We start from the raw sequence: 20,132 nt of genomic DNA, 5'->3' as shown, positions 1-20,132 counted from the left end.
TGAAAGCCAGCCAATGGTGGTGTGCGGAAGGAGTGACGTATGCGCCTGGTCTTCCAGTAGCGGACGGTGGAAGGTGTGTTGAGCGCATGCGTTCTGTGGCAGCCTAGAAAAAGGGGCTGCTGGCGGGCCGAGCTGAAGACATGGAGCAGGGCTACGGAGGTTAGTTTGGGTGGCTCAATGCGGGATGGGGCGGACGGGCGCTGCCTGGGCAACGCAGCCACTGCTGCGTAGAGGGCTGCGGGCCCGGATCTACGCCGGAACGCGGTTACTCCAGCCCGACCCAGGGGAGAGGAGGCCGGGGCGCGCGCGCGCGCTGCTCATTGGACCTCGGAGCCGTCACTCCCGGGTCCCTGCGTGCGGATTGGCCGGCGCGGCTTAAGGAGGCGGGCGGGGTTTGGCGGGCAGACGCTGCGGCGGGCTTCGGGGGGCGCCGTGGGCTGTCCTGGTCGTTTCAACCCCTCATCCCCGGCGAGGCTGGGCCGGTCGACCCCGCCGCTCGGAGGCCCGCCTTCCACTTCGGAAGGCCACAAAATGGCGGCGCCCAGGGGCGGAGCCACAGCGAGAGCTCGTGGGGCGCGGGGTCCGCTGTTGAAGGCCGAGGGAGTTCGGCTGCCTGTCTCCGGGCTGTGGGGCTTGGCGGGGGCCTGCGCGCGGTGCACGTGGTCCGTCGCGCCAGTCCCGGAAGCCGTCCCGGCGGCGCGGGGTCGGACCTTTCACCTCCAACTCCGCGGTGCTGCGCAGTGGGTTTGAGCGCGGCCCCTGCAGGGGTCTGTCTCGGCGGGTTCCTGCCCTGTGCATGACTCCTGTTGGCCTAGGACAAGACTTGGGGGGTCAGGTGTTGGGTATCTTTCTGTGCAAAGTTGGAAACCTGATGTCGGGGGGGGTGGCGGCTGGAGATGGCTGAGGGCTGTGAAAGAGGGAATGTGCCCCTTGAGCCTCGCGGCCTGCGGCAGGACGAATCTTCTCGAGCGACCCGTTGTCAGTGTCCAGAATCAGAGGTTCCTAGGAGGCTTTTACTCTTTGCTGGAAGCCAAGTTTGCCCGCAGGGAGCAGTCGAAGTTTGGAATACGTGGGGTAGGACTTGACCAGGTGAAGTCCTTATCCAAGTATATGAGGTTGGAGAAGCAAGCAGTCTGATCTTGGCTGCAGCAGCTAGAGGAAGGCACAGATCTTGAAAGAAGACAGTGTTAGGATCCACCAGCAGGAATTGCAAGGGAGGTCTTGAAGCGCACGGTGTGCTTGGGTGTCTCACCCTGGCTTTTTTGGTCTTTTCTGCAGTCCGACTGGGTCTCACAATTCTTTGCCCGCTTCCCACCAGATTTTTCAGAGAGTAATCCTGTCCCCTTCACGCCCTGAGCACGAAGAGGTTTTATTCCCTTCACTTCCTGTCTGCCAAAACCCTTCAGGCTCAGTTTAGATAGTGGGGCCTCCCTGAATCCTTCTGTAGCTTTGCCACTTAGAGTTATTTCTCAGGACTTGCTGAGCCTTGACAGTTGTTGTCTGGGTGTAGGAGGCACCTAGATCTGAGGTCATGTCCCAGTTCTTCCATTCTCCAGCTCCATGATCACGGGCAAGTGACAGCTACTTGAGCTTCTGGGTACAACAGGGTAAATATTACCCATCTAAAGGGATGTTGTGAGGTTATGTGATTAGTATTTGCTACTTAGACCAGTGCCCCATAGTTGTGCCCCTTCTGCCTCACACATGTAGAAGACTGTGTGGCATGGGGAGACTGTAGCCTGCAGAGGGCAAACATCAGCAGTGTGTCGTTGGGTCAAGTCCCCTAACCTTTAAGCGTTAGCTGTCTCATCTCTAAACAGCATTCAGGGACACTCAGTTCCTGTCATGTGTCAGCACACACTAGGCAGTTAGCTAGTGGCTTGGGTTGTTCTGGTAAGAGAGGCTGTATTCCTGTTCTGTAATGTTGGGGATTGTTGACAGGTGTGGATAGCCACCCATGCCCAGCTTTGTTTGGGGTTCCAGGGACAGAAATGAAGAGGGCCCAGACAGATGCTGTCACGGGAGTCCGCGGGGTTGAGGGAAGCCATCACAGAGAGGAGTGCAGCCCGGATAAATTAGGCCAGGCTGAGGCCCGGGGACTTGAAGGCCCAGGGGACCATTGGAGGGTCCAAAGTCACAAAGAAGTGAGGCCTGCAGAGGCACTGCTGTCGTCTCCAAATTCTGAACTTTGTTTTTCAGTTATGGGGGACTTAAGGCTGCTTGGTGAGCCAAACTGCCCCAGGGTGCGGACACAACTGTGTCCTACTGGGCCAGCTGGCAGTTTATCCTGTGTTCTCCTGAGTTGCAGACTGAGATGTAGGCCAGAGTCCGTCAGCAGGCTACCAGCAGAGCTGGCCCCAAAGCCTATTCACCCCAACTCTTTTCTGCTTTGACCTCAGGCAGGTGGAATGTGGTAATGCAATCAGCCAGCTGCGGAGGACTTTTAGAGGGACAGTGTTGTGGTTCTGCTGCCTTGTGAGGCTGGCACCGAACCCTCCTTCAAGGCGATCGCTTTGGCTCCTCAGAGCACCTCAGAAGCACCTGTTGTCTATTGTGACAAATAGGATCCTAACTCACAGGTCTTCTCTTCACAGGCTATGGGGCGTGGAGTGCTGGACCCACCAACACCCAAGGTAAGACCTTACGGGGAGGCACGGATTCCACCCCCACAGGTCTGATCTGAGGAACTAGCGTGACAAACCTAGGGACGGTGAACTGTAACCTAGAGAGGTTGACGGCGGACTGGGGCTAGCCCGGGGATCCAGACCCTTTTCTGTAAAGGGCTACATAGTAAAATTTTTTTGATTTTGGGAGCTACACAGTCTTTGCAGTGTGAAAGTCACAGAGGTTTATAAAGAAATAGATGTAGTTGCATGCCGGTGATATTTACTTAAGGGCACTGAAATTTGCATACCATATAATTTCCATATGTGATAGTCTTTACTTTAGGAATTTGGGTTATTCTAAGTAAATAGCCAAGGGTATAATGAAAGATTTTTATGATTAATAGCCTTTATTTTTTAATAGTTTGAGACTTACAGGATTGAGTAGATAGTACAGGATTCCCTGTGCTTCCTCTGCTTTTCACCCCAGGAGTTTCCCTTATTATTAATACTTTACGTTAGTAGGATACATTTATGGTCAGTAACAAGTCAAAGTCGATACACTGTTAGTTATGATCCACAGTTAATAGTCATTGGTTGAGCAGTTCTATGAGTTTTGACAGGTATGTGAAGGGTGCAGAGAATGCATTTCATGTCATGAAATATTCTTTTTTTTTTTTTTTAATCTCCAACTGTTTAAAAATGTAAAACCCATTCTTAGCTTGCTGGCCCTACAAAGACAGGCAATGGGCTAGATTTGGCATGGGGACCTGATTGCTGCCCCTGCTCTGGAATCTAGATCACGATGCTGCATATATTTGAAGGACCAGAATGTCCTCTCTGGTGGTGAGGTTTTCTGCTTTTGCCAGCATTTGTTCCAGGGGATGGGATGAGGGCTCTCTTTGTTTTCTGAACCTGGAACTTGCCCCTAGCACCACTGGGGGTGGTGGAGTCATGTTTTCACCCATCCCCAAGTTTTCCAGGAGGAGTCCCTCCATGTCACTAGGGTACATAATTAATGTCCCCTTGTTCAGTTGAGTCGGGGACATGATTTTCCACTGATGTATTGTCTGTGTTAGTGGTGCCTGAGCTCTGGCTACTGGTGAGAACCGGCACTTTTGAAGGGCTCTGCCAGGGGATCTGGCCTCTTGGCTGGTGGCCCAGGCTGAACACTTCCTGGGAATGCTGCAGCGTCCTTTCTGCTTGTCCTGCTGGGGGAGGTGAGGCTTGCCTACGAGAGAAGTCTTGGTTATGCTTAGCTGAGTGCTCCGTAGGAAATGAGTTTTACAACTAGTGGGCCCCGTCCATTTCTGGCCTTAATGAACAACCAGGGGTGCCTCCCACAGCACTGCCACAGCTGCCTGTGGCTCTGGACCTGCGGATAGTGGACTGAGGTGACAATTGGAGGGGCTGTCTCAGGTACCTTCACTCTGTATACAAAGTTCTTGTGTGTTTTTGTTTCCTCTAAGGTGCCTATGGAACTGGTGTGGCCAGCTGGCAAGGTAGGCCCTCGGGGTGTCTGTGGGTGGGCAAGATGTTCCTCTGGTCAGCTACCCGGGAGGGCTGGGATACAGGGACCTCCCATCCCCATCTCCCATTCTAGCTGTGCTCGTTGCTCTCCTGAAGGCTTGGCAGGTCCCAGCATTCTCAAGGAGAACTTGCTGGAGGCTGGGGGTTGTGCTTGTGTTCTGGGAGCAGCAGCCCCCACTGCCACTCGTGGGCTCTCAGCCACCTCTGGCTTTGGATGGGGAACAAGACTCGGATCTGGCACGGGAAACCCACCACTCATTGCCAGGGCTGCGCCCCTGCCCTTCTCTTGCTGCCTTTTGGCAGGTGGTGTGCACAGTATGGGGTGATACCAGGAACATTTGGTTCCTTGACGCTTTTCCTTCTATATGGGTAGTGGGTGCTCTCCCCAGACATGTCTGCTGTAGACTGACTGACCTTGTGGCTTCTGAGTTCTGATTTGGCTCTTCCTCCCTATGGCAGGTTATGAAAACTACAATTATTATGGTGCCCAGAACACCAGTGTCACCACAGGAGCGACCTACAGCTATGGCCCAGCCTCATGGGAGGCTGCTAAGGCCAGCGATGGCCTGGGAGCTGGGGGCCCTGCTGTGCACATGGCCTCTTACGGCCCAGAGCCGTGCACCGACAATTCTGACTCCCTCATTGCCAAGATCAACCAGCGTTTGGACATGATGTCCAAGGAAGGAGGCAGGGGCGGGAGCAGCGGCGGTGGGGAGGGCATGCAGGACCGGGAGAGGTGATTATGGACCTGAACCCTTCCCTGGGGATCCCACCCTCCACCACCACCCCCCGAGCTTTGTGCAGGTGGCAGTGGGCACCCCCTCTTCCGGGGAGGGCTTTTCCCAGCTCCCTCCTGAGTGTGGAGTAGATGAGTTGGGCAGTTACTGGGGCAGAGGCATTGTAATGGGACTAGTTGGTGTCCAGGGTGGTGGGGCTTAGGTAGACTACGCTAGTGCTAGACTCCTTATGTCTGCATCAGGTACCTGTAGACCCTCTTTCTTGTTCTTATGGCCAAGGGCTCCATGTACCTCATTCAACAGTGTTCAAGGGGGTTTGTCGTGCCTTCTGAGCATTTAGGAGGCCTGTGTGGTGGTATGGTGTGCTGTTCTGAATGTGGAGAAGCCAGCCTTGCAGGAGACTTGGGCTTTTACCCGGAGTGTAGTGACAGTTATGCTTCCTTTGCAGCTCCTTCCGCTTCCAGTCGTTCGAGTCCTATGACTCCAGGTCTTGCCTCCCTGAGCACCATCCCTATCGCCCCAGCTATAGCTACGATTATGACTTTGACCTGGGGCCTGACCGAAATGGTGGCTTTAGCAGTCAGTACAGCGACTGCCGGGACCCAGCCCGTGAGCGGGGCTCCCTTGATGGCTTCATGCGGGGCCGGGGCCAGGGCCAGGGCCGCTTCCAGGACCGGAGCAACCCCAGCACCTTCCTGCGCAACGACCCTTTCATGCCTCCTGCAGCCTCCTCCGAGCCCCTGTCTGCTCCCTGGACGGAGCTGAACTATGTGGGTGGGCGGGGCCTGGGAGGTCCCTCCCCCAGCCGGCCACCGCCTTCCCTGTTCTCCCAGTCCACGGCCCCTGACTTCAGTGTGATGGGCATGCAAGGGGCCGGCGGTTATGACAACTCGGTGCCCTACGGATGTGGCCGGTCACAGACCCGGATAAGGGATCGGGTAAGCCCTCAGGAAGTTCTGATCTGCCTTCTTTTCAGACAGCTGTATGGAGGCAAATTTGCATCCTGTTAAGATTCACTCATTTTTAAGTGCACAATTTGAGTTCTAGTAAAAATGTACAGAATTGTGCAGCTTTCACCATCTGATTTTACAACATTTCCATCAACTGGGAAAGACGCAAACCTCTGCCATTAGCAGGCACTCCCCGTCCTCGCCTCCAGCCTTGGCAAGTGCTGATCTGCTTTCTGACTTTGTAGAGTTGCCTCTCCCAGACCTTTCATTCGAATGTGATCATGTAACATGTGGCCTTTTTGTGTCTGACGTCCTCCGCTTGGCATGAAATTGGGGGTGGCAGCAGTCCTCAACTATGTCATCTCCCTTTGTTTTCTGAAAGATCTTTTCTGCCTCTGTTCTCTGATCTTACAACCTTTCCGTTCTTCGTTTCTCTGGGGTATCTTAATGGTCCGGGTAAGCGGTACACCGGATGTGCTTGTGTCTGTAGCCCAGGTGGAGAGGGTTTGACCGCTGCGGCCCAGACGGCATGGGCAGGAAACGGAAGCAGTTGCAGATCTACGATGAGCCGGATGCCAAACTGGCCCGGGCTGACAGCGAAGGAGATTTTTCTGAAAACGGTAGGCCCTGGGTGGGCGTAAGATGAGTCTGTTTCCTTCTTGGTGCTCTGCTTGCCCATACATACCATGGACAGGTGTCGAACTCAAGGGTGGCACGTGTCACCCACGCTCCCGAGGTCCCCAGTGCACTCAGGACAAGCGCGGTCACTCTGGACAGTGAGCCTGGGAGGGTGAAACGGAGTGGGCCAACCCCCAAGGGGCTGACTTTCCCCCTTCTTTGTGTCTGGTAGATGATGGAGCTGCTGACTTCCGGTCAGGAGATGAAGAATTCAGGGGTGTAAGTCAGTCTTCACTGGTCACCCTTCTTTCTCTGGTGTGGGATTTCTTCTTTACTTTCGCCTCTTTCTCCCAAGGAGGCAGGAACAGCTTCTGTGGTAGACTTGATTGCTTTGCAAGTGGATTTAATAGCCCGACTTGCAGCTGGGTTTCTAAGTTTTGCACTCGTGACAATCCTTCCCTTCTTGAAAAAAGCCCCAGCCCTCTTCCCAGCCATTCCCGTTTCCTCAGTGATGTGAGTAGCCACATGCGTGGTGAGTGCAGTGGACTGTGGGCTGAGGCTTTCAAACATGCACTGAAGACTCGTGTCCTGCCACCTCTGTGCTGGTGCTCAGCTGCCTCCTCGTCACTCAGCCCTTACAGCCAGTCACAGGAGACAGGCATTTACGGTCAGCTCTGAGCCGTGACCACTCACGAGCGCCAAGGTGGTGAGCCTTTGCTGCCCCTGCAAATTCTGATCCACGTCTGGGGTAGGGCCTGGAGACCTGGGTGTATGAAGGCTTCGACCAAGTGCTTCTGATGGTCAGATTACAGGGAAGGGCCTCATTTGCTCCCTGTTTGGTTTGCTTAGATCTTGAGTCTGGGAATCTCTGTGTCTCTGCTGCTGACTTACTGAATCTTGAGCTCAATGCCTAAGAAATGGGCTGTGTTCCTATTTTCAGTTAGACGCATCATTTTCAATCTGCACCTGGTTTGTTATAGCCTTTGGTAAATATGAACAGATGGCTGGGGAACATGATAAAGCCCCTTTTCGGTAAAGAGTGCTGGAACTAGCATCCTACCAGTCGGGTTTTCTTGACATAGAGCTGATGGATGGGCTGTTGGCACTCCCACGTGCAGAACTGCGCAGGTGCTGTTTGCCAAGGGCAGTTCTTTAGCTGTAGAAAGAACCGGAAAAGAGCCAGTGACTTTAATTAAAAAAAAGCATGTTGGTTATTATAGAATCTCAGAAGGCAACCAAGAGAAGTGATAGGACACACTCACCCTCTCCCACTGCCCTGGGACCTCTCCTGACACATTGTGACCAGGTGGTGGCAGGGTGCTGGGTCGGTTGTGGAGTTCTGGAAACTCCACCTCACAGTCCGGCTTCGTGTGTTCCCTTTTTCAGGAGGACGAATTCTTCGACCCCGGGAGGCAGAGAGGTAGGCATTGCTTGGTGCCCCTTTTGAGCTTTCCTGTGTCTGCTAAGCTCCCATCCAGGCTGGCCTTCTGAGCAAGCCTGGGGCCTGGATGGAGGGACTGGTGGCCACTGGGTGGGCCTTGGCTGTGGTGCTCACCCTGAGGCTTTATTGCAGTGCTTAGAACAGCACTTGCTGGAAACAGGTCTGTTTGCCTCACTTGATGGCAGGCTGTGGAGAGAGGGGGGAAAACCTCATTTCTGAGCGTCTACGACAGCTTGCAGTGGTAGGGAAGGGAAAGTCTCAGAAATGCAAGAAAGAAAAGAAAAGGCGCTCTCCAGCCTGTCTTCTCTATTACCTGCTTGCCAGTGCAGGTCCCTGTACTGTCTTTTTCTGGGCTTCTTTTTTTTTTCACAGTTCCCTCGGTTGCCAGCCCAGGCTTGTGCCCTCATCCTCTGTGGTGGGGATGTGGCAGCGGCAGTGCTCCCTGCTGTATGGGACGGAGTTCAGACACTTGCCCTGGTTGGGAGCTGGGGGTGGGGGGAGGGAGACCTGTCAGGTACACCCAAACCCAAGGTCCTCCAGAGACTATCCTTGCTCAGCAGGGCTCACTGGTGCCCTTGCGGGGGACCTAAGAGTCCAGAGCAAGCGGCAAGAGCAGAGCAAAGTTAAACCTTTCCGGAGGGCCATGGAGAAGCAGCCTGAGACAGCGTGGCCTTGAGCTTACCCAAAAACCATTTGTTTGTTTTCATGTTCCCATGGGTCTGTCCATAGCTGGTTTTCCCCAAGAATCACAGGCTGGCTCTTCGTGGCTCTGCTCCCGTAAATCTGCAGGCCCCTGGCTTACATGCTCCTTCTGCTGTGTGTTCGGGCTGAGCCACCCCGCCGAGGTCCTCCCACCTCAATACTGAAGCAGTTATGCCTGTAGCTTGGGACCACGCAGAGCATTTAGCGGCTCGTGCAGCAGGGCAAATGCTAAAGCAAAGGTGACATGTTTATTGCGCACAGGTCCTGCTGCCTACCCGGGATGACTTTGCTATTAAACAGCAGTAATAGTTTCAGGCAGTGACCTCTTGCCAAAAACCCCACACGCCCTTTTGAGAGGCTTCTGAGCAGCGCACGCCGGTCGCCATCTTCGTGGGACAGTCTCGTGACTGGCATCAGGGGTAGGGGTTACAGTTCAGATGCTTATCCAACCTTTCCTCAGTGTCTGGCCCTGGCCCTGAGCCACAGTGGCCTGGCCTGGCCTCAACGCTGGGACGCTGGGCTGCACGGCTCTCGGAAGAGCTCCTGCACTGGCCCCAGGGGACCACGGAGGACCAGTTGGTCTCTTCCCACTTTTGTTTCTAGGACTGCTTCCCTTATAGCCCTGGGATGGCCCTAGATGGACGGTTTTTGTGAGTGGAAGATAGAGTTTGGGCCAGCAAGGACTGTCATACCTGCTGAGGCCCTAGTTCAGAGGAGGCTGACGGGACAGTCCTCATGGTCCACTTAGAGGTGGGACGGAGGGCGGTAGAGTGGCTTGCTTTATTTTCTGAGGCCTTCCAGCTGCTGCCTCTTTATCTGGGAAAAATTGCTTCTCTCTTTCCTTAAGTGGCTTTGGGAGAAGACCCAATGGTAGGGCACTGGATTGGAAAAGCAGGATAGGAAAGGACAGAGAGCAGGTGGGCCATGGTGCGAGTGGGATGGGCGGGCTGGGCCCTGGCCCATCCCAGCCTTATTAGGCCATGGGGGGCAGTAAGGTGACTCCCTGGGAACTCCGAAGGGTTCTCATCAAAGGCCCATCCCTGTTGGGAGCCTTTGACAGACTATTGGTGCCTCAGGGTGTCCTGACCCTGCCGTGTGTGGAGGCAGCGGCGGGTACAGGGTGTGGTGGCTGAACTGTGGCCCCCCATCAAGGCCCTGGTGCTCCGCTCCCGTATGGGCTTCTCAGGGCGTCTCGAAGGAACTTCTCTGTTGCAGGAGAGAAGGACGATGAGGATGATGAAGTAAAGAAGAGAAGAGAAAAGCAAAGGAGGAGAGACCGGATGCGAGACCGAGCAGCTGACAGGTGAGGAGACAGGCAAGGTGGGAGATTGGCCAGAAGCTGAGCGCTGTCATGGTTCCCCAGAGCTCATCCGTCTTCACTCCACAATGGGGGAGCAGCTGGGTTTGATCTGCCTCTGGAGTCTGTCAGGAAATCTGAGTCGGGGAGAAGAGATAAAACTTGGGAAACACAGATGGCATTCTCTTCTTGCCAGTGGGTCTCCATGGCCCACATGTGTCCAGCAGGGGGCTCTCTTGCTCTCCTGCTCCCCTGCCGAGAGCTTCCTTGTCCCTGGCTTGTTTCTGTCACCCCAGACAAGTGAACTTCATTCAGCAGAGCTGCTAAGAAGGTGCTTTGCGTGCCTTATCCAAACGCAGACCACCTCGAGTTCAGCATGGCAATTCTACGTGGATGAGTAATACCTTATGAATTTTGTCTCTAAATAGAAAAAGAATTGCAAAAGTGCAAAGGGTGTTTGGTGTGACCACACCACGTGCCTCTCTGCCTTTCCAGTGATCAGGTGACTGCTGACTAGAAACGTAAACCACTGGTGGCCACGGGAGCCCTTGGTTGCTTAGGCCTCGACCACATGTGGTGGTTTCTCTACACACACGCTCTCTTCCTGACTTAAGGGGAAATCCTTGCCCTTAAGGCTCAAATGGGGTGGTGCTTTTCCTGTGCAAAGAAATGCAAAAAAAAAAAAAAAAGTTAGCAAAAGAGCCGACAGTAGAGGCAAGAAAGCCAGGAACCGGAAGGTCAGAGCTTCAGAGTGTTAAACAGAAAGTCACCAAAACACTTTTTTCGAACAAATGAATACATGATGGCTAGATGAGATTATTTTCATGCCCCAGGAGAAATTAGATGACTTTTTCTTCAGAAGGAATGTTTAGAATCCACCCTAGAAACAGAGGGTCCTCAAAGAGACTTGGAGAAATCGTCACAGGGGAGGTAAAGATGCAGCAGGAAGTGCGAACCCTGAATTTCTTTGCCTGCTGCCTGATACCTGTTCATACACAGAGGGCCCCAGAGCTCGCTCTTTTCACTCCTCTGTCGGGGGTCTGTGCAAACGAAGCAGGCATCGGGAGCCAGCAGAAGTCTGAGTTGGTAGATGAGGAGTCCGGAGTGCCATGGGGCCTAAGCCGTGAGCCCAGATGCGCCAAAGCATCCTCGGCAGAGCTGAGGGAAGCAGCGCCCCACTGAGGGGCCACAGGGCTCTGCGGGCAGCTCTCCCCTTGCCGCATAGCATGATTGCATTTGTGAGGTTTTGAAAGTACGCAACGAAGACATCCGTTTTTAGCCATAGAATTTGATATGATGGGTCTTAAAGTTGAGCACCGTGGAAAAATTGATCTTGGGTTTTTTGAGTTTTAGATTGTGGCAGTTCTTTAGAAATTTCTCCCTCGTGTTAAAATGAGGTTCCCATGTTATCCTGGTGGCTGCAGAAAGAAGTTACAGAGTTAGGTACTACGCCCCGCCTCACAGCAGTGGTCTGGGGGCCTTTAGGGAGTCCACAGTTTGGAAAGTCTCCACCTTAGGGTGTTCTCTTGTGGGCCTTTGGGCCAGAAAGACTGGTGTGGTGCATGAATCATTTTCCTAAAACACTTGCAATATTGCACCCCCATTCTTAGGTTGGGGAGACCTGGGGCATCTGCTATTCTGATGCCCCACGTGAAGTCAGAAGTCTTGGTACAGAAATTGCTTCCGTTTCCATTTCCGTTCCAACCAGAGATGAGCTGGTTACTCCTATGTCATTGTTCTTTTCATCTTCCTTCTCCAGGATTCAGTTCGCCTGTTCTGTGTGCAAGTTTCGTAGCTTTGAAGATGAAGAAATCCAGAAGCATCTACAAAGCAAATTTCACAAAGAGACACTGAGGTTTATCAGTACCAAACTCCCTGACAAGACAGTGGAGTTCCTCCAGGTAAAGCACACTCGGCCTCAATCACAGTATTTCCTGATGGTCCTCCAGGAATTGGATCCCTTACAGAGAAGGGAAAGGGAAGGGAAACGAGGCCTGGACTTTCCAGAATAAGAGCGTACAAGTCCCAGGTCAGAGGGAGAGCCTAGCTCTCCAGCCCTTGTAGTTCCTATGAGTTCCACCCACGGAACTGCTTAGACAGCCGTCTTCCCATCCTTGGGGCAGCTGAGACAGGGTTGTGCTCTGCCGAGGGCTTGGCAGCCGCCTTGGTGAGCTGCCTCTAGTGCAGCTGAGAGATAGCTACACGCACCACGCTGTCCTCGTTTCATTTCTTCTCCTCTAGGAGTACATCGTAAACAGGAATAAGAAAATTGAGAAGCGGCGTCAGGAGTTGATGGAGAAGGAAAGCACGAAACCCAAACCAGATCCTTTCAAAGGTGAGCTGTGGTCTTGGAGCATGCCATTCCACGTGCCGCTAAGGCGTGCGGCTGGGGGCAAAGCCAGCCTGGAGCAGGGCTGCTGAGAATGTGACAGGAAGACTCTCAGGCAGGGCGCGTAGTGCTGGACAGAGCGTGGCTTAATGAATGTCACAGCTCTGCTGGCAGCGTGTTGGACTGATAAGAAGCCTTCTGGTGTTTTTTCCTTCTTTGTGTAAAGAAAAATGACGAGAAGGATGAAAACAGTTGAAGAATAAAATCCCTAGGTGTGGAGGTACTTCTGTCTGCACACTCCTGCTGGAGGGCAGGTGGGGGCCCCCACAGATTCTGTCCTAACCTGGTCCTTTGGGACTACCGGGAGAAAATGGGGGCCCTTTTGGGGGGCAGGAGGAGAGCATACTTGCCTGCTGTACCAGATTGGACCAGACTTGGGTTGTACTGACAGGGATTGGCCAGGAGCACTTTTTCAAGAAGATCGAGGCCGCTCACTGCCTGGCTTGTGACATGCTGATCCCCGCGCAGCATCAGCTCCTGCAGCGGCACCTGCATTCGGTGGACCACAATCACAACCGCAGGGTGAGTCCCTCCTCGGGCCGCGCCAGGAGGGTCCGAATGCCAGCGTCTTCAGGAGCTCTTGACAGTCCACTGAGTCTCTGACTTCATTGGTGGGTTGTAAGAGGCATCCCAGTTTCTGCTAAGATGCGAAAAAACGTGTTGCTTAGGGTTGACTTAAATAGGGTAGCTGAAGTTCTCCTGGTTGAGAATGTCCCCTGTAAACCACACAGGTAAGTTTCCCGGTGGCCGACAAGACAAACTGGATTTCCGGGGAGTGGAGGCTGAGGGCCATTCAAAGCACCGTGGCCTAGGGGACCCAGAGTTAAGAACTGATTTGGTCCTAATTAGTTGATGGGGCCCGAGGCTAAATGTGTAGCTCAGGGTATTGGCAGACTTTTTTTTTTTATAAATGGTCAAATCACAGACGTTTCGGGCTTTGCAGCCTACGGGGTTTCTAACACCTGACGTCTGCTGCTGGTGGGCAAAAGCAACCAGAGTCTGGTTGTGAAGCAAGGGTGAGGCTGCATTTGGCCCATAGGCTCTGGCTTGCTGAGCCCTGGTTTGGTGCCTGTCCTTAGTCCTGCCCATGCATCTGCTAGCTTATGAAAGATCATCCAGAGAGCACTAAACCAACAAGGGATTATCGTTTGAATGGGTCAAGCTCTAAAACAGCCAAATGTTTGCAGCATTCCTTCTGCTGCTGCTGAATTTACTTGTAAGGTCACTGCAACTCAGAAAACTGAAAAGAAAAAACTTGCCCTTCTGCCATACTGGGCCCACACAGCATCTGTCTGTCTGTAAGCGTTCTTGTGCCATCCTTGAGTGTGCACACGGGACCTCGACGTCTGTGGGGTGCCTGTGCTCTCATCTTTTATCAGACTTTTCTACACTGCCTCATAGTCTCGGTTTTGGTATCCCTCCAGGGCCACCTTTCTCTCATGATTGGAGTCTGGCATCTCGGGATTTGCCATAGTGAGGAGAGGTGGTAGTCCTCGTTCTGACTAGGGCTGATCCCAGGGCAGCTCAGGGTAGCCTGGCTAGTTTGTTTCCGTGCTGCTCTGGGTGCACCACGTGTAAAAGTCCACCTTGGCTTCCCTCTGCAGTTGGCTGCTGAACAGTTCAAGAAGACCAGTCTTCATGTGGCTAAGAGTGTTTTGAACAACAGACACATAGTGAAGATGCTGGAAAAATACCTCAAGGTTTGTGCTGAGGAGTGCAGTGAATGGGAGAAGCTTCTGGAATGCGGGATGGACTCTGCGAGTGTGGAGTTGCATCTGGAGTGCAGTATTTAGCATCTCTGAGTCTTTTGAAGAATGGGCGGGTATGGGAATGTATCGGGGTGGGTTTCCTGCGACTCCCCGCTCACCCGGGGTCTGGGCCGTGGTCCTGCTTGATCGGTCTGCATGGTCGTGAGGGCTCACCTCGGATAGCCATGAAACATTGAGCAAGGGATGCTGAGGTGCTTACCGGGCAATCCAAGTTAGATGATGGTGGTCCAGGAAAAAAGCCAAAAGGAGGTTTTGCTGGCAGAGAGAACGAGCCGGGAGCCCGCAGCTCGAGGTGGGGAAGAGCCGGTGGAGCCACAACTGCTGAGCCTTAGTGACTGAAGCAAAGTATGAAGAGCCCCAGAGAGGGCGGCCTGGAAGGGAGTCTGGCTGGGAGAGCCCCTGGTTCCTCCTGGGAAGCCCACTGGGTAAACGCTCGGCCCCAGACGTCCGAGTGTGCGGCGGGCGCTTACGCACCAGCACAGCCCGACTACGAGGACCCGTCTGCCCGCCTCTCAGTTACTAAATCCTTTAGTATTTGACGCTTCATGCCAACCATTAAAGGGCATAACCAGTTTAAGAACCGTGACTGGTCAGTGTTTTTGTTTTTATTTTATTTTACATATTTATTTTAAAGATTTTTTTTTTTTCTTAAGTAATCTCTGCACCTAATGTGGGGCTCCAGCTCATGACCCTGAGATGCCCTGACTGAGCCAGCCAGGTGCCTCCTAAATGCTGTATTTTAAAACCTGTTTCTTAATATGCTAATGATAGTGTTTACATTTTCTGTCTGTCTTTCTTTTTTAAGATTTTATTTATTTACTTCGGTGCCCCATAACATTCACATTTTCTAAACTAGAGACAGTTTTGCCTAAGTTCGGCTTCTGAGAGTCAGACTTAGAGTCTGTCCTGACTGGTGTTCGACAGCTGTGTGGCCTTGGGCAACTTGCTGAGTCTCCTTTCCTTATCTGCAGAATGGGGCACCCTTATAACCAGGGCTGTGTACGTAAATGAAACTAAAATTTAAAATAGTCTAAACTTCCTGTTATGAAGCTTTTTTGTTTCAGTTGGGTTAAGAAATCCTAGGTCTTTTTGAACTTTTCTTCACCATTATATGCTTGAATAAAAAATGCAAAATGGGGGCAGTTGTATTAAATATTTGTAAATGGGAGCCTGGGTGGCTCAGGCGGTTCAGTGTCTGCCTTCGTCAGGTCATGATCCCACGGTCCTGGGATCGAGCCCCACATCTGGCTCCCTGCTCAGCGGGGAGTCTGCTTCCTGCTCTTCCCCTCCATGCTCGCTGTCTTGATCTCTCTCACTCTCTCTCTTTTTTTTTAAAGATTGTTTATTTGTCAGAGAGAGCACAAATGGGGAGGGAGAGGGAGAAGCAGACCCCCCACTGAGCAGGTAGCCAAATCCGGGGCTCGATCCCAGGACCCTGGGATCATGACCTGAGCCGAAGGCAGACAACTAACTGAGCCACCCAGGTGTCCCCTCTCTCTCTTTCTCAAATAAATAACTAAAAATCTTTAAAATAAAGTTAATAAATACTTACAAATACTTCATTCTAAAATTAAAAGCCTTTGAGCAGGGAGAAGTACATCTTTTAAAAACCCATTGTAAGTATCAAAATTGCTAGTTATAAAAACAAGAATGGGGTGCCTGGGTAGCACAGTCGTTAAGCGTCTGCCTTCGGCTCAGGGCGTGATCCCGGCATTCCGGGATCGAGTCCCACATCGGGCTTCTCTGCTGGGAGCCTGCTTCTTCCTCTCCCACTCCCCCTGCTTGTGTTCCCTCTCTTGCTGGCTGTCTGTCACATAAATAAATAAAATCTTAAAAAAAAAAAAATCAAAAATAAAAACAAGAATAGCCCCTGATTCTGCTTTCCCCATTGTGTTCTAGGTCCTAGCTAACTAAATTAAGAAAATAAAAGTTAAAAGACAAAAGGTGCAAAACGGGGCACCTGGGTGGCTCAGTCAGTTAAGTGTCTGCCTTTGGCTCAGGTCATGATCCAGGGTCCTGGGATCAAGCCCCTTGTTGGGCTCCCTGCTCAGCGGGGAGCCTGCCTCCCTCTCCCTCTCCCTCTGCCTGCTGCTTCCCCTGCTTGTGCTCATTCTCTCTCTCTCTCTCTCTCTCGCTATCTCAGTCAAATAAATAAAAATCTTTTTTTTAAAAAAAGGTGCAGAACGGTTGTAGTGAGGCTATTCTGAGACGCCTTTTCTGAACCTGAAGGCGCCAAGCACCCGTGGGATGCCCTCACCTGCTGTCGTGGGAAGCATTTCTCTTGTTGGCTGTTCAGCATAGAAACACAGTCTCCTGGCAGCCTGGGCCCCCTTCGTTCTCTCCTTTGCACTGACCTGTTGCTCTTCTTGGCCAGGGTGAAGACCCTTTCACCAGCGAAGCTGTGGATCCAGAAATGGAAGGGGATGACAATTTAGGGAGTGAGGAGAAGGAGGAGACACCCGAGGAGGTGGCCGCGGAGGTGTTGGCCGAGGTCATTACGGCAGCCGTGAGAGCGGTAGATGGGGAAGGAGCGCCGGCTCCGGAAGGCGGTGACGCGTTGGCCGAAGGAGAAGGCCCCACGGACACGGCCCGGGCCGCTCGCAGTCCCCACTCGGAACAGCTGGTGGAAGTGGAGACAGCGTGTGGTGTGGCCTCCGAGAAGGGCGGCGAGGAAGCGGTGGAAGCTGAAGTGCAAGCCCCAGCAGCAGACGAGAGAGACGCCGTGAGGGTCGAGGCTCCGGCCCCGGCTGTCGTGGAAGCGGGAGCAGAACAGACCGATGCAGAGCCCAAAGATGTCGCTCCCACAGAATGACCCTCCTCCCTGTTGCGAGGGGTGCGTGTCATAACGCGTTGCTCTTTCTCCTTTTGTGTGTAAGCAGAACTAGGGTATATGTTACTGGAACATGCTGGAAACTTTGGCGAAGAGACCCAGCCATTTCCTTCAAAAAAGGGTACCTCATGGGCTTGTCTTCTAGACGTGTATGGCTTTCTGCCGTGGTTCGAAGGCTGCAGAAGTTGTACATTCCCCCAAGTGGCTGTGAAGTCTCTTTACACTGCAGTTGGAATAATAAAGTTGGGTAATTAGATTTTGATGATATTTTGCTTGTTAAATACAGCAGCTGGCTGAATGCCCTTTTTTATTATATTTTATTTTATTTTCTGAGAGCATCTTAATACTGGGATACATCTTGCTTTATACAGGATTTTTTTTTTTTTTTAAGTTCTAAGAATTTGCTTTGGCTTCAGTTTTTTACCTGCTTTGATAGCATGCTGCGTATGGTGTGTGAGCCTCACGAGATGTAGCGGAATCTTGTGACCGCAGCGTTGGTTCTGTCCCATCAGTGAACTCTGCTCAGAGGCCTCATGAATCTGATAGACCTGCACCCCTGGAAGCCCTCCCGCTGGCCCCTCAAGAATGAGGACATTTTGCCTAGGGCATTATTTTCCCAATCTTTAGTTTTTGGTGAATCGCCTTTATAGTTTGGAGTTTTTTGTTTGTCTTTTTTTTTTTTTTTTTTTTTTTAACCTCATTTGTGTTTCCCCTCTGTTACTTCAGGGGTTATTTTTGTTTTTCCTTTAAATTGAGTTACGACTACTTAACTATATTTAAAAAAAACAAAAACAAAAAAACTTGGTGTCACTCCCGTGAGTGGAAAACACATAAATTGCCATAGATAGATGCTATCTGTAAGAAATGAATATAGTGAAATAAACACATTTCAGATAAATACTGTTCCTTTGGAGGTTTCTGGATCTGTGGGAAAGGAAAGCTACCACGTGTTAAAGGGTAGCAAGCAACAGTTACACTTTCCATATAATCAAAAGAAGTGGAAGATACTTCCCCCTTGAAATGATACTGCTGGGTCTGTTTTCCCAGCAAACCCTTGAGCGGTCTCATTTGGGGAAGCGTTGGCCAGAGGGAATTTACTAGATGGTAAAAGACGCGGTGAGCATCTCCCGTGCACCAGGTGCTAACTCGTGATAAAAGTAAGAGATGGGCCCTGCTCTCGAGGACCTTTACTGGAGATGTGAGGTGAATATTTATGAAAAGTCAATATAAGAACTAGAAACAAATAAATTGCTCAGTAAGCAAGAAGACGGTGTCTCTGGATTGTTTGCGCCTGCCATCACTCCTGTGAGGTAGATGTGTCTTAGTCACAGGTCGTGCGTGCCCTTCGAGGTTTCGTCTGTTGAGGCAAAAAGGTTGGTGGCATTGAGCATCCATGGCCTCAAGGATAACAAAATTTTGAAACTGCTTTGTTTTGTTTCTCTTGTAAACATAATCCAAGGCCTATCCTAAAACTGATCTATTTTAGCGTGGTTGAATGTGAAAGGACATGAATGATTTTACTTCGCAACTTGGCTTAAGCCAGGCCCTCATTCCCCAAGATGGGAGGAATTACGTGGATTGCACAAAGGGATGCCCTTCTGTCTCCTGAGGGGACAGGAATAAACTACAAGCTCCCTCACTCTAGTCGTTTCCCGCTTGCAGGGGAGAAACCTGGAGGGAAGCTTAAGTAATTTTAGGGTCATCTATCAAGGATGTGTAGATGACCCAAATTAATACACAGATCTGTGAGACACCAATGGCAATGAACTTTATACAGAGCACCTTTATTTTAAAAAGTTTAGGGGGTGGGGCACCCAGGTGGCTCAGTGGGTTAAGAGTCTGCCTTTGGCTCAGGTTATGATCCCAGGGTCCTGGGATTGAGTCCCATATGGGGCTCCCTGCTCAGCGGGGAGCCTGGGCTTCTCTCTTCCCTGTGCGTGCTCTCTCTGTCTCTAATAACTAAATAAAAAATCTTGAGGGGGGAAAAAGGGTTTGGGGCACCTGGGTGGCTCAGTTGGTTAAGCAGCTGCCTTCAGCTCAGGTCGTGATCTCAGGGTCCTACAGCAGGCTCCCTGCTCAGCAGGGAGTCTGCTTGTCCCTCTCCCCCTTCTCGCACACACTCTCTCAAATGAATAAAAATCTTCAAAAAAAAAATAAATAAATGAAAAGGTTTACAGAATTTGGCAATTCCTGCTATTCCCAAGGAGAAAGATCTTAGAAATGGAAGCCTAATGTCAGCTTCATGTAATCCTATTGTGGGCCCGTGTGATTGCATTGAGGCTTTTATGAAATTAATTCAGTTGCTAAAGGGTAGACACCACAGTGTAATTAGGAGTATGTCAGGGGCACCTGCCTGGCTCAGTTGGAAGAACACCTGACTCTTGATCTTGGGGTTATAAGTTCGAGCCCCACATTCACTGCATGTAGAGATTACTAAAAAAAAAAAAAAAAGTAATAAAAGAGTGCATAGTCTGGGGCTCCTGGGTAGTTCAGTCAATTAAGTGTCTGACTCCTGATTTCAGCTCAGGTCATGATCCCAGGGGTTTGAGGTGGAGCCTGGCCTTGGGCTCCTTGCCCAGCATGGAGCCTGCTTGGGATTCTTTCCCTCTCCCTCGGCCCCTTCCCCCTCTCAAAAAANCCCCCCCCAAAAAAAAAAAAAAAAAAAAAAAGTGCCTAGTCAGTATTACTAAGTCTTCTCCAATTAAATTTTGGACCATAAAAAGCCATTTCCACTGCCCAACAAGCTGGCTAAAAGTGGTCCTTGCTAACTAGAAGTGTGGCCAGGAGTGATTAGACAGGCACAGTGAAGTTCAAGCAGAACTTCAGAACCCACAGTACAAGAGCCTTCTAGCATTTTTTGGTAGTAGCCTCCTTGGACCGTTTCGTAAACAGATGGGTATGGAAACCCCATGGTGTGGCTTTATGCTGATTTAATACCGATGGTTCTTGGATCATTGCAAGGCGGGGGGGGGCTGCCTGTCCCCAGCTCTTGAACGCTCTGTCTCTCTGTCTCTCTCTCACTCTCTCTGTGTCAAATAAATAATATTTTTTTTAAGTATTGGGCCACTTCCTTTATCTTTTACAAGGACACTGAGGCCGATGGGGTTGGTTTTCAACAAGCATACTTACTGTCTACATACCTCCTCTCTCCTCTCAANGAGGGGCTGGGTTGTGAAGCGTCTGCCTTCAGCTCAGTTCGTGATCTCAGGGTGCCGGGATCGAGCCCCACATCAAGCTCCCTGCTCAGGGAGGAGTCTGCTTCTCCC

General features: G+C 51.6%; 1 protein-coding gene across 1 annotated transcript; it reads left to right on the top strand.

Annotated features, from left to right (window-relative positions):
- Nucleotides 1–15: 15 nt before the first annotated feature.
- Nucleotides 16–18,132, top strand: AKAP8 (A-kinase anchoring protein 8). Its single transcript, XM_002928163.4, has 14 exons — nucleotides 16–159; nucleotides 2,595–2,633; nucleotides 4,073–4,105; nucleotides 4,593–4,869; nucleotides 5,319–5,808; nucleotides 6,311–6,440; nucleotides 6,671–6,717; nucleotides 7,825–7,858; nucleotides 9,797–9,884; nucleotides 11,638–11,779; nucleotides 12,120–12,213; nucleotides 12,659–12,789; nucleotides 13,872–13,967; nucleotides 16,411–18,132. The coding sequence occupies exons 1-14, from the start codon at nucleotides 141–143 to the stop codon at nucleotides 16,846–16,848; spliced, it is 2,058 nt and encodes a 685-aa protein (XP_002928209.1). The 5' UTR covers nucleotides 16–140; the 3' UTR covers nucleotides 16,849–18,132.
- The last annotated feature ends 2,000 nt before the right edge of the window (nucleotides 18,133–20,132 follow it).

This window comes from Ailuropoda melanoleuca, chromosome 4 (assembly GCF_002007445.2).
Source record: "Ailuropoda melanoleuca isolate Jingjing chromosome 4, ASM200744v2, whole genome shotgun sequence".
In the NCBI taxonomy this organism is placed as follows: domain Eukaryota; kingdom Metazoa; phylum Chordata; class Mammalia; order Carnivora; family Ursidae; genus Ailuropoda; species Ailuropoda melanoleuca.
The sequence above is the reverse complement of the archived record's forward strand: the minus strand, read 5'-3'. Positions and strand labels throughout refer to the sequence as shown.

Coding starts and splice junctions, on each gene's coding strand:
- AKAP8 (XM_002928163.4), top strand. Junction 4,870..5,318: donor GGCATGCAGGACCGGGAGAG/GTGATTATGGAC, acceptor CTTCCTTTGCAG/CTCCTTCCGCTTCCAGTCGT. Junction 6,718..7,824: donor GAGATGAAGAATTCAGGGGT/GTAAGTCAGTCT, acceptor TCCCTTTTTCAG/GAGGACGAATTCTTCGACCC.